At 40.4% G+C, this 13,903-nt stretch overlaps 1 protein-coding gene across 3 annotated transcripts in view; it reads left to right on the top strand.

Moving 5' to 3' along the window:
• LOC103106484 (AP-3 complex subunit sigma-2) overlaps positions 1-13,903 on the top strand; it is an 82,528-nt gene that overhangs the window by 18,196 nt on the left and 50,429 nt on the right. For 2 of the 3 annotated variants that reach the window (XM_056806342.1, XM_056806350.1), the window contains exons 4-5: positions 2,930-3,136; positions 3,744-3,907. In XM_056806342.1, the coding sequence (XP_056662320.1) occupies positions 2,930-3,136; positions 3,744-3,907 (371 nt within the window). Of the gene's footprint in view, positions 1-2,929; positions 3,137-3,743; positions 3,908-13,460; positions 13,626-13,903 lie in introns of those variants that run through there. The other variant, XM_007479326.2, reaches the window with a different exon arrangement.

A 13,903-nucleotide genomic window follows, 5' to 3' on the forward strand; every position in this document is an offset into this window, starting at 1 on the left:
GAGCTTTTCCATTCTTTTGGAATCTTTCCTTCTTTGAAATAACTTTGAAATTGTGCCTCCTCTAGCATGGATTTCTTTTGTACATATTTGATTAGGTCCAGTTCTTGTGGATTTTATGTACAGATTGGACTAGATTGACCACTGAGCGTCCTTCCAACTCTCAAAGGGTGTGATTCAGAGGTTTCATCATCTTAAAGGAGAGACAGAGAGAGGGAGAAAAAGGGGAGGGGAGAGAGACAGAGGCAGAGAGAGACAGAGACAGAGACAGAGATGGGGGGGAAGGGAAGGAGGGAGAGAGAAAGCAAGCACTGCTACCACATGACCACCACTACCATTGCTTATGGGTTTTTTTTGTCTATTAGCATATTAAATCTCTCTATGTGTGTATCTATGTTTATAGATAGATAGATATACATTTGTCTATTATATTAGGTCTATGTGTGTATGTATATATTATATATGTAGGTCTATGTATGTATATGCTATATATATGACTTTTATATTAGGTCTATGTGTGTATATATAAAATATGAAGGTCTATGTGTATATGTATATATTATATGTGACTCTTATATTAGGGCAGCAGTTCTCAACCTCTCAATATGAGAATACATAATGCATATCAGGTATTTACATTCCGAATCATAACTGTAGCAAAATTACAGTTTTGAAGTAGCCACCAAAATAATTTTTTGGTTTGGGGTCACTGCAACAAGAGGAACTGTATTGCGGGGTCATGGCATTAGAAAGGTTGAGAACCGTTGTATTAGGGCTATGCATATATGCACATATATATGTTTATCATATTAGGTCTATATATGTGTATATAAATACATGTATACACATATAGAAATTTCTCTATTGTATTTATATAAAGTCTGTGTATGTTAAATATATACATTTTTCTATTATGTTAGATCTTTGTGTGTTTGTATATCTATGTACATATACAGTTGTCTCATATTAGATTTATATGTGTATGTATATGCCTGTTCTAGTAGGTTTACGTGTACGCACATGCACAGCGTTTCATGTGTTAGTAGTTTTATTTCTCCAAGTAGATTATAAAAGTTTCTCAAGGGCAGAGACTGTCCCATATGGTTCCCACAGTCCCTTTGTCTTTAGCAGAGCACCGAGTACATTATTGGTATTCTCTGAGGACCTGTGGCTGGACCAGAATATGGGATCTTCCCTCCTTCACCCTTCTAGTTATTTGCTTTACCTACATTTTCTTTCCATTCCCATTCTAGTGTAGGCTTTTATGACCTCAAATCTGGATTAATGCAGCAGCAGCAACAGTTTAGCTGACCCTTTTAGATTCCAGTATGTTCCCTCTCTAGTAGTAATTGCTGCTCCTACTGGTATTTATTTAGCACTTTAAGGTTTACATAGAACTTTATAAATATTATCTTGATTTATATTCCTAGTAACCTAGGAAGTAAGTGCTATTATTATCCCCATTTTGCAGGTGAAAAAACTAAGGCAGATAGAAGTAGTGACTTGCTCAGGATCACACAGCTAGTAAGTGTCCAAGGCTGGCTTAGGTGTCTTCCTGACTCTGGGGTCAGTGGCTCTAATATCACACTGCTCTGCTATTTACCATTCTAGATAACTTATGTGTAAGCTCTGAGAGAAGTGTGCTATCCAAAAATATAGTATGTTTCACAAGTATTGTTTTCATCTGTTTATAAACCTTGACCAAATGAGAAAATATATATGTAAAGCATTTTGCAAACTTTAAAGTTCTAGATGAATGGGAGTAGGTGGTCCAGTGGATAGAGCACCAGGCATGGAGCCAGGAAGACTCATCTTTGTGAGTTCTCAGATCTAGGCTCAGATATTTAACTAGTTGTGTGACTCTGAGCAAGTCAACTTAACTGTGTTTATCTCAGTTTCCTCATCTATAAAATGAGCCAGAGAAGGAAATGGCAAATCGCTCCAGTATATTAGCCAAAAACCCCAAATGGAGTTACAAATTGTTGGATAGGACTGAAAATTATAAAAAAGCAATAAGACTCCTACTTCCATTGCCACTAAGATGATGATGATGATGATGATGATGGTTCCCTTTGTCCATTATATCAGCTCTAGGCTTCTTTGTCTGCTTTAAAAGTCCTTCATTATCTGGCCCCAATGAATAAGTCAACAAGCCTTGGGGCAGTGAGGTAATGAAGCAGAGAGAGCAGCTGGAGTTAGGAAGATGTGAGTTCAGATGTGAACTCAGTCACTTGCTGTATGACCCTCGGTAAGTCCCTTAAACCTCTTGGCAGTTTCCTTAACTGTAAAATGAGGATTGTAATGGCACGTATCTCCCAGACTTGTTTTGAGGATTTTAAAAAGAGATATTTGTGAAATACTCAGCATAGTACCTGGCACATAGTAAAGGCTATATAAATGTGAGCTATTATTTTTACTATTTATTATTATTAAGTCTTTTGTATGTTACATTGAGGTCTCTGGAAGAGCTATTTACATATAAAACATATAAATGAAAGGTAATCTCAGAGGGAAAGCCCTAGCCATGAGCAAAGTAGAGTACAAGAGAAGAAAGAAAACCAGGAAGGTGAATCTTTTTTTTTTTTAACCCTTACCTTCTGTGCAGCCTCAGTGGGGACCAGCTGCCTCATAAAAACACAGTCAATATTAGAATTGTCCTTTTCTAGAGTTTTGATAGAACAGGCAAGATAGAATCCCTGAGGTCTGAGGGTTTAAGATCCCAGGGGAAAGAAGAAGCTATCAGATTCTTCCAGGAAAGATGCCCGAACAGGGAATGGGATCAGGCTAGACCAGAAGGTGAATAGGAAGGGTCTCTGCTTGCTCCTGTTTTCCATGGCATCTCCTTCCTACCCAGGAGACCCTGTGGGACCAGAAGGATGCTTTGCCTAGGAGTTCCAGTTGCTAAAATAGTCTTGTTTGGTATTGTGGCCAGAGGTGGAAGCTAAAGGTGACACAGACAGACTCTTGCCCATGGAACTGAAGGGACTGGTGGAGAAGCCAGAGCTGCTGGTGGTGACAGGAAGCCACACTCCAGACCAGACATTTGCATTTTGGATTCCAGAAGCAGAAATAGAGAAGATTGAGTTGGAGCTGGGTGCAGAAGTTCGCCTGAAAACTCAGGGCGATGGTCCTTTCATAGGTGAGTGGTCATTATCTTTCTTACAGTCCCTCTGGCATATCTGCTTTCTTTTTTTTGACTTGAGCTATATTTCATTTATATATTTATTTATTTTAAACAATGTTTTATTTGGTCATTTCCAAACATTATTCATTGGAAACAGAGATCATTTTCATACCTGTTTTCTTATAGCTCATCTCCCCTCACATGTCCGTTAAGTGAGTGGAGGGACTCTCATTGGTCTTTCTTCTTAAACTGCTCCCTCATTTCTCAGCATTCATGGGAGTCTAGCAGAACTTTTTCTGTACATGGTTGGTATTTCTGTGGGATATTTAAAGTCCATGATAAATCCCATGGGAATTCTTAGTCCCCAGTGGGTTTGTACATCTATTGGGTTAAGGAGTACCATTAGATTATGGGATTTCTGTCATGGAGCTAAGAACAATCATCTGTTATCCAAGTTGATACCTATGTACTGAACAAGCCTGTAGCAGTAAGTTGGAGTCTTGGGGGCTTGCTTGATCCTATTTTGATTAACTTTTTCAGAATGGAACCAGTTCTCATCAATGGAATAGGATCTCTTTTTCCACCTTATTGATTGTAGTCATTCTGTCATTTTGTTTTTTAGGCTCTCTAGCAAAACTCGAGGCTGGAACAGTGACCAAGTGTAATTTTGCTGGTGATGGACAAACAGGAGCATCCTGGACTGACAATATCATGGCCCAGAAATCCTTAGAAGGAACAGCATCAGAGATTCGAGGCCAGGGGGATGGGGCAGAGGATGATGAGTGGGTAAGTTGGGAATGTTTCCTGAGCCCTTGGAGTGAGTCTTAAATTTGAGGGTGAGAGATGGGAAGTGGAAATAAGGTAGAAACAAGGAAGAAAGTTGATCATTTACATCCTGGCCTTGTTAGCTATTGGCAAAAATCCAAGCTAAATTTAACAAATATTGATGTATTAATCATGTCATCTGGTACAAGGCACCTTTAATTTCTTTATTTTTTCCCTCCATAACCCTTACTTCTTTCCTAGTAATAATGCTAGAACAAAAGGGCAAGGATTAGGCAAATGGACTTAAATAACTTGTCCAGGGTCACACAGCTAGGACGCATTTGAGACCAGATTTGAACCACTTAGTCATGCCTATCATTTACTTTATTAAAAAAATTTTTTTTCCTATCATTTACTTTAAATGGAAGGTGGTAAATTTATTTTTATCAACCTCGCCTTTCCCCTCAACAAGACTTCCATCTTTCTTTGAATTTCTCATATTCACTCAAAGACCAATTTTAATTGGTCTGCAGCCCATTCTCATAAAATTTATTTTTTTAATACATATATTTTCACTGAAGATTTGAATTTACATTTTTTAGTAGTTCTCAACTGAACACTTAAAGAAAAGTAACCGCAACAATGGGTTAATTTTCCAGGCAGATGAACCACAAAATTATTATTATTTTTTTAAATTTTATTTAGTCAATTTAGAACATTATTCCTTGGTTACAAGAATCATATTCTATCCCTCCCTGCCCTCCCCCCACCCTTCCTGTAGCCCATATGCAATTCCACTGGGTATTACATGTGTCCTTGATCAGAACCTATTTCCATGTTATTGATGTTTGCTCTAGGATGTTCATTTAGAGTCCATATCCCCAATCATATCCCCTCAATCCATGTAATCAAGCAGTTGTTTTACTTCTGTGTTTCTATTCCCACAGTTTTTCCTCTGAATGTGGATAGTGTTCTTTCTCATAGATCCCTCCAAGTTGTTCACTGCATTGCCACTAATGGAGAAGTCCATTACATTCAATTGTACCACAGTGTATCACTCTCTGTGTATAATTGTGTATAATGTTCTCCTGGTTCTGCTCCTCTCACTCTGCATCACTTCCTAGAGGTTGTTCCAGTCTCCATGGAATTCCTCCACTTTAGCACAATAGTATTCCATCACCAACATATCCCACAGTTTGTTCAGCCATTCCCCAATTGAAGGGCATCCCCTCATTTTCCAATTTTTTGCCACCACAAAGAGTGCAACTATGAATATTCTTGTACAAGTCTTTTTCCTTATTATCTCTTTGGGGTACAGACCCAGCAGTGCTATGGCTGGATCAAGTTGATACCTATGCACTGAACAAGCCTGTAGCAGTAAGTTGGAGTCTTTTAGTGCCCTTTGGGCATAGTTCCAAATTGCCCTCCAGAATGACTGGATCAATTCACAACTCCACCAGCAATGAATAAGTGTTCCTACTTTGCCCCATCCCCTCCAGCATTCATTACTTTTCTTTGCTGTCATGTTAGCCAATCTACTAGGTGTGAGGTGGTACCTCAGAGTTGTTTTGATTTGCATCTCTCTGATTATAAGAGATTTAGAACACTTTTTCATGTGCTTATTAATAGTTTTGATTTCTTTGACTGAAAATTGCCTATTCATGTCTCTTGCCCATTTATCAATTGGAGAATGGCTTGATTTTTTGTACAATTGATTTGGCTCTTTATAAATTTGAGTAATTAGACCTTTGTCAGAGGTTTTTGTTATGAAGATTGTTTCCCAGTTTGTTACTTCCCTTCTAATTTTGGTTGCATTGGTTTTGTTTGTACAAAAACTTTAATTTGATGTAATCAAAATTATTTATTTTACATTTTGTGATTTTTTTCTAACTCTTACTTGTTTTTAAAATATTTCCTTTCCCAAAGATCTGACATATATTATTCTGTGTTCACCTAATTTACTTATAGTTTCCTTCTTTATGTTCAAGTCATTCACCCATTCTGAGTTTATCTTGATGTAGGGATTATTTTTTTTAATGGAAAACAAGAGCAGTCAGGTTAGATGGTCTTTATCGAATTTTACCCTAATGAACTGGTTTGGGAGAGGAAGCCCTGGAGTCAGTGAAATCTGAATTCTGGGCTTACTTTTGAGTTATAATGACAATATTATCTTGGGCAAGTCATTGACCACCTCTCTAAGGTAGGAGTTACGGACAGTTGATGGAGGAGGAAGTTCTATAGTAAAACTTTTCCAGCAGATGAAATTATATTCAAAAAGTGATTCACATATATTATTTATTTTTAAGGATTTTTCCATGGTTACATGATGCATGCTCTCTCCTTCCCCTCTTTCCTCCCCACTCCTGGAGCTGACAAGCCATTCCACTGGATTATACACATATTATCACTTGATACCTATTTCCATAGATGCACAGATATAAAAGAGTTGAGAACCCCATAGCCAGTTTCTAGGTCGAGATATTCAATGGAATGAATGGATAAACAAGCATTTATTAGATTATTATTATGTTTAGAACAATGTTTTAACTTCTCTCATGAAGCTCACATTCTAATAGAAGACAATATATTTAGGTTTCATCTTCAAGCCAGATAGAGAGAGATCATGGTCCTTAGGGAGCAGCAGCAGGACAGGTGATAATGCAAAGGAATTTGGGGGTGAGAACATTTGCTTTGGGGTCTTTGACCACTCTGGCTGCTGAGGAGATGAAGCTGCAGTCACCTATGGAGGTGATTTCTAGGTTGCATCCTTGTAAGGGTTGTTCCCTTAGATGGTGACAGTAGAGGGTGGGATGGAAGCAAAGCCAGTGGGTCTGGGTGGCTCTGGGATTCCTGGGGTTCTTGAGTTTACCTGCCCATTGGAAGCAGTTGGTCAGGGATTAGACTGGAAATGAGGCTAGTGCCTGGGGGGCAAGGATACCGCTATTCCCAAGCTTCTTAGACTGCCTGCCCCTAGACCTAAAGGGAGGTGGTAGGTGAGATGATGGCAATGATTTGACTCACCATATTCTTCCCCTTGTCCCAAAATGAGTAATTCTCACTGATGGGTTCAGAGACTTTTTTACAGCTCTTCTGAGATGGTGTGTTGCAACCTATCCCCTGACCAATTTGAGCATTTCAATAATGCTCCCAGCTAATCAGTGATCTGGTTTTTTTGTGTGTTTCTCCAGGATGACTGAGAGTAGCCGGAAGTGGAGCATCTCTGTGGTGGCCTCTGTTAGCATGAAACTTGCTTTGAATCCTTTCTCGCTAACCTCAGCTTTGATGCTTCCTATGGAGGGGAAGGTATCATCACCTCATTTTCACAGGTGGTTGGACTATTCTTCCCACCTCTGCTAAAATCCTACTGAGACTGGGCAAGTGGCTCCTGGAGGACCTGGGCCCAAGGCCCATTCTTCTTAAGTTCTTGTCCAGGAAAGAGTCACTGTTTCCTCATTCAGGTGGCCTAAATGTCCTGTGACCAAATAGCAGATGAATTGGAATTATTTATAACTGTACTTGGAGGAATGTGATTTCCTCAGGGATATGAATATGATTTACTCAGCTGAGACAGAGTGGTTTATGGGAGCAAGTTAGGTGAATCCCCTTTTGGTCATTTGGGTTTAATTTCCTGCATGGGCCCTTGAGAGACTTCAGTTGGGCATCCATTCCTCTGCCTTGCCATGTGTGCACCTTCCCTATTGCCTTGAACAAATTTTTATCCTATCTCCCATAGCCCTGTACCCCTCTTACCTCTGCCATGTACTCCTGTAGCTGTTGTCCTCTCCGATTTCCCCCTATCCCTTTACTAACTGTCCCATCACTGGGGCTAGAGATTTTAATCTCCATCTCCTGATTCCAAGAAGCCTTGGATTTGGCCAGCACTGACCGGGCAGTCAATAGATCAGTGCCAAATGGATGCAGTTATCCAACTCCACTGGTAATATATTTGTTCCATAGCTCTAAAACTAACATTACCAGTGTTAGAATGTCTGATTTTTTAAATATAATCTATACCTCTTTTATACCATGAGCTAATTTATCAAAATTTTTTTTAATTAAAATAAATTTCTGGAGTGAGAATACAAAACAACTTTCTGCTTTCAGTGTATAATTCTTAATTTTAGTCATGTCTACAAGTATAGATGCTTCCTATCCACCAAGCAACTGTGCTAAGCTTTCTATGTTTCAGGATGCTGTTTATCAAAAGGAATTTCTGGGGCAGCTAGGTGGCTCAGTGGATAGAGAGCCAGGCCCAGAGATGAGAGCATCCGGGTTCAAATGGGACCTCAGACACTTCCTTGTTGTGTGACCCTTGAAAGTCCCTAATCCTATTTTGTTAGCTCTTATTCCCCTTATACTTCAGAACTGATACCTAGGATAGATTTTAAGGCAGAAGTAAGAGTTTTAAAAAAGGCAATTTTTAAAATTTACAATTTTTAAAAAAGGCAACTAGGTACTGGTTCCAAGGCAGAAGAGTGGTAAGTGCTAGGCAATGGGGGTTAAGTGACTTGCCCAGGGTCACACAACTAGGAAGTGTCAGAGGCCAGATTTGAACCCAGGACCTCCCATCTCTGGGTCTAGCTCTCTATACATTGATCCACCCAGCTGCCCCCCAAAAAGGCAATTTCTAAGTTTTAGTATTGTGGGCTAATCAGCATGCTACCAAAAAGGGGATCTGAACTAGGCCGAAATTTACTTTTCCTGAAAATGGACAAGGGCTCAGGTGGGGCCTTGGAGACTTCTATCACTTAACTTTTATTTAGAATATTCAGTTAGCAAACATTTATTGACTCTGTTCTGTGCTTGGTATGCTAATAGGCAGGGAGATACAAAGACAAAGGGAAGAACCATGGTTTTGTGGTAAGAATATTGGTTCTGGGGTTAGAGGGCCTCGGTTCCAATCTTACCTCCTCTATTTAATACCTAGTAGCCTCCCTGGACTTCAGTTTCCTTAATTGTAATATGGGAGAGTGGTAGAAGATGGCTTTTGAGGTCCCTTGTAATTCTAAGGCTATGATCTAGTCCCTCCCCTTAAGGATCATACATGAGGTGGTGCCATAGTGGATGTGGAGCCAAGAAGACCTGAGTTCAAATATAGCTGCAGACATTTACTAGTTGTGGGACCCTGGGCAAGGCACTTAACCTCTGCTTCAGTTTCCTCAGTGTATAAAATGGGATTAATAATAGTAACCACCTCTCAGAATTATTTTGAGGCTAAAATTTTGAAAGATAACAATTATAAAGTGCTTAGCACAGGGCCAGACCCTTAAGCACTATATAAATATTATCCATTTATTTTATTTGTTTATGTACAAAATACACTGTAGCTAGGTGGCCCAGTGAATAGAATCCTGGACTAAGAATCAGAAAGACTCATCTTCATGAGTTCAAATATGGCCTCAGACATTAGCTAGCTGAGTGACCCTAGACAAATCACTTAACTCCAATTTCCTCAGTTTCCTCATCTGTAAAATGAAGTTGGAGAAGGAAATTGCCCCCAAATCCCTAAAATGGGATCTTAAAAGAGTTGGATGTGACTAAAATGACTGAACAACAACAAATCAATATATTTACTAACATTTATAGAATGCCTACTATGTTGCCAGGTACTGTGCTAGAATTTTATCATTATTATCTCAATGTTACAGTTGTGTCCGATTCTTTGTGACCCTACGTTGGAGATTTCTTGTCAAGGATACTGACTTGGTTTACTATTTCCTTTTCCATTTCATTTTATAGGTGAGGAAACTGAGCCAGCCAAGGTTCATTGATCACACAGCTAGTAAAAGGGTCTGAGGCCAGATTTGAACACCCAAAGATGAGTCTTCCCAATTTGGGGCCAGACACTCAATCCACTGGGATAGCTGCAGAGAGCAGTTAGGAGGCTATTTAAATAGCCCTGAGAGGAGATAAGCGGGAAAATGTGAGACCTGCTATGGAGGTAGAATCTACAAGATCTGGCATTTGGGTGGATATGCAAGTGGCAGAAAAGGGAGGATTAAGGGAGTGGGGTATTTGGGGGTTTTAAAGTTCTCTGTGGAATAGAAATAGTCATGGATGAGGTCATACCCTCAGTCATTGCTGAAGGGGTTTGTTCTACTTCTTGCCCAGTGTCACAACCCCTGATGGACCAGGCCATTTGCTGTATTATTGTTGGTTTTTTAAAATTCTTACCTTTTGTCTTGTAAGTATTGGTTCCAAGGTAGAAGAGAGGTCAGGGCTAGGCAATGGGGGTTAAGTGACTTGCCCAGGGTCACATAGCTAGGAATTACCTGAGGGCAGATTTGAATCTAGGAATGCCTATTTCCAGGTTTGGCTTTCTATCTACTAAACTACCTAGCTGCCCCTAATGACATCAAGGAGATATTTCTAGATGCTAAAGTGAAGGCATCAGTCATGTTTTTGGTGAAGTCTGAAAGAACTGAGTTCAAATCCAGATTCAGATACTTACCAACTAGTCAAGCTGTTTGACCCCTATTTGTCTCCATATTCTTATCTGTAATCCCTGAAGCCCTTGTAAAGGTTAAAAAATTATGGTTGAGACTGAAAAAAATCTAAACTTAAGTGGTCACCAGGGGGAAATTCCAAATAATAAAATACCAAAGTCAGCTGGAATTTTTATGGTGGTTTAATTGATAGTGGAGGAGATTAAGGAGAAGGGAGAAGGAGAGGGTGAACACCAAAAGGGGCTCAGCTGAGATGCCTGAACCTGAATCAGGTCAAGGACAAAACTCACCGCCAAAACCCAGACAAAGAACTGCCACCACTCCCAAGATGTTGGAATGCCTAGTAAGCTGCCAGCCAGAGTCACCTCTCCGGGGAAAAAGGAAGAGACAGGAAGTGACGTGCCTTATATAGACAGCTTTACATCACTTTCCTGCGTCTCATCTGTACCAATGAGGACTTAGCTTGACTTAGGACAGCCCAAAGATCTGTCCTTTTTTCTGCACATGTCTGTTGAAGGCCATTCCTTAGATAATTAAATCTTGAGTTTGATGCAGACCTTCCAAATCTTGTTAAACTAAGAAGGGAGGAGAAATGTAGAGTTTCCAAGACCTGATTCTGTTATTCCAAGTATCTCTATTATTGATCAGGAAAGAGCTAAATCAAATCTTCTAAAGAATGCTCTGATCAGTGTGGAATAGTTTTAAAATTCACACCCTGGATTTAGACTCACAATTCAGCCTTTGATGATGTTGTGTCCACTTGAGCTTGCCATGGAGTGATCTAAAACTATGAGAGGGAGAAGGCAGGAACAATACCAATTCAGTCTTTGGGACTGGATCTGACTCTGATACTTCTGTAGGCTGGACTTGACATAAGGTCAGGTGGAAACTGACCCTGTAACTCACAAATCAATTTTGTTGGTCAATAAATATTTATTTAGCCCCAAATCTAGCCAGGCACTGCACTAAATGCTGGGGATACATTCTGAAGGCAAATTCTGAAGGGAAAGAAAGTGCTGAAGGATACCATATTGGTCTGAAGATTTCCTGGTCAGTATTGTGTGTCAGGTGGGCAAACAGATGTTGCTTCTCCCAGGATGAAACCCCATTATTTCCACATTCTAGAATCCTTGAGATAGTGCTGATATTGAATTAAGCTCTATAGTATTTTTCTCTTCCAAAGGGGAAAAGGAGTAAGCATTGACATAGCTTCTTCTTTGTGCCAGACATCTTGCTAAGCATTTCACAGAGATTTTCACACTTAGTCTTAGAAGCATCCTGCTGTGTTGGTGCCATTAACATCCCCATTTCTCAGTAGAGGAAACTGAAATTAAGTGACTTTCCCAGAGTCACCCAGCCAGTATTTGAGGCTGGATTTGAACTGAGGTCTTTCTGACTCCAGGTTCTCCTAAAAGACATGTTGTATCACCTATATTTAACAATTTCTATCTTAGTTTTTATTGATGGGGAATGGATGTTTTTATTTGTTTTATTTTATTTTTATATTTTTATTAATATACTGTATTTATATAATATATAATGATAAATTATCATATTTTTAAAAAACATATATGCAATAGATGAAATTGTATAGTACAACTCATGTACAATAGATGAAAAAGTTTATAAAGATCTGGGAAACAGTCTCCTGTGATGGAGATTACATGTTCCTGCTTCCTTCCAAAGAGGGCCTGAGCCTAATGCCCGAAGCTTTGGGACTAAGCTCTGTGTTTTACTTAGAAACAGGGACTCCAATGCTTGGTCAGTGGAGTCTGGAAAAAGCAGGAAGATGAGGAGTTCCTGGTGTTAGAGCTCTCAATCCTCTGCTGTTACAGAGAAGGAAACCAGGACCTGTCCTGTGGACATACCGCCAGAAACTGGCTAAGGGGAGATTTAATCATAGATCTTCCCTAACCCTTAAGCCCAGTACTCTCTGTTACTGATAAAACAGGTGCTTGTAAGGCATTTTATTGCCTGCAATACTCCTTCACAAGATTACTTTGTGTCTAAATTTTTGGGAGCAAAGAAAATGTTATATAATAATAATAATAGCAATATTTATGCAATATTTGCTACAGCTAGGTGGCACAGTGCATAGAGCCCCACTTAACCCTGTTTGCCTCCATTTCCTCATCTGTAAAATGAGTTGGAGAAAAATAGCAAACTGCCCCATTGTCTTTTCCAAGAAAATCCCAAATGGAGTCACAAAAAGTAAGACATGACTGTTCAGCAACAACAAAATATTTATTGTGCCAGGCACTTGACAATCCTTATCCCTTGTGATCCTCACAACAACACTGAAAAGGGGCAGCTGGATGGCTTAGGGCCTGGGTTCAAATTTGACCTTAGATACAATTTAGTTGTATGTCCTTGGGCAAGTTACTTAATTCCATTTGCCTAGTCATTAACACCAAGAAACCAACAATAACCCTGAAAGGTGCTATTATTATTCCTGTCTTACAGATAAGGAAACTGAGGCAAAAGATTTAGTGACTTTCCCAGGATCACATAGTGAGTGTCTGAGTGAGGCTGGATTTGAACTCTAGTCCTCCAGACTCCAGCCCTTGTGTGCTATCCATTGTAGTGAAGATAGGGTATGTTATATCCCATAAAACAATAATAATAGCTAACATTTTGCTGAGCACTGTGTATTATCTCATTGGATCATCACAGCAATTCTGGGAGTTAGATACTATCCCTGTTTTACAGATCAGGAAACTGAGGCAAAAATTGGTGAAGTCACTTTCCCAGGTTCACTGCAAGTGAGGGTCTGAGGCTGTATTTGAGAACTTAAGTCTTTTTGAATCTAGGACCTTCACTAAAGGTCTGTTATTTATCCATTCCATTTATTTGGAGCAGGACAGGTATATGCGTTTTTGAACACTTTCTGGAAGAAAAAATGCTGGGGACCGTCAGTATCAGGCTGGGGAGCTCACGTTGTTGGTGCTGTAAAGTTCAGTAACAGGCTCCCAAGGATTACAAAAAAGCTGGTGGGAGAATTGAGTCCCAGTCACTGAGGACTACACTCCTGGATAGTGAGGGTGGGGGCAAGACGGGAGGGGCGGGAGACGAAAGAAGGGGAGGGCCTTGGATGCCCCCTCTAGGTTTCCGGAGGGGGTACTATTGGCAGAGGCATCGGCCGGAAGTGAGCGTCAGTCCTGGCGGAAGGAGCTGTGGCTGAGAGGCAGCGGCAGCGGCAGCGGCAGTAGCAGCACTTCAGAAAAATGATTCAGGCAATTCTGGTGTTTAACAACCACGGGAAGCCGCGGCTGGTCCGCTTCTACCAGCGCTTCGTGAGTGCGGTCCCCTTCGCGCTGCAGCACGACCTCCTCTTCTTCCTCCCTGACCTCTCCCCTCTGGTCGCATCTATTCCACTACCCAGGCGTCTACACCTCCCCCAGTGATCCGAGGAGGTGGCGGGTGGGGACGGGGGAGGGGAAGAAGGGCTGGATTTGGAGTTTCAGAATGCCTGACTGTCGAGAGTACCTTTCCGCACAGCCTTCATTTTACAGAGGAGGAAACTGAGGCCCAGAGAGGGCTAGCAACAAGTAGTGGAGCTGGAATTCGAAAT

Source organism: Monodelphis domestica, chromosome 1, assembly GCF_027887165.1.
Source record: "Monodelphis domestica isolate mMonDom1 chromosome 1, mMonDom1.pri, whole genome shotgun sequence".
Lineage (NCBI taxonomy): Eukaryota > Metazoa > Chordata > Mammalia > Didelphimorphia > Didelphidae > Monodelphis > Monodelphis domestica.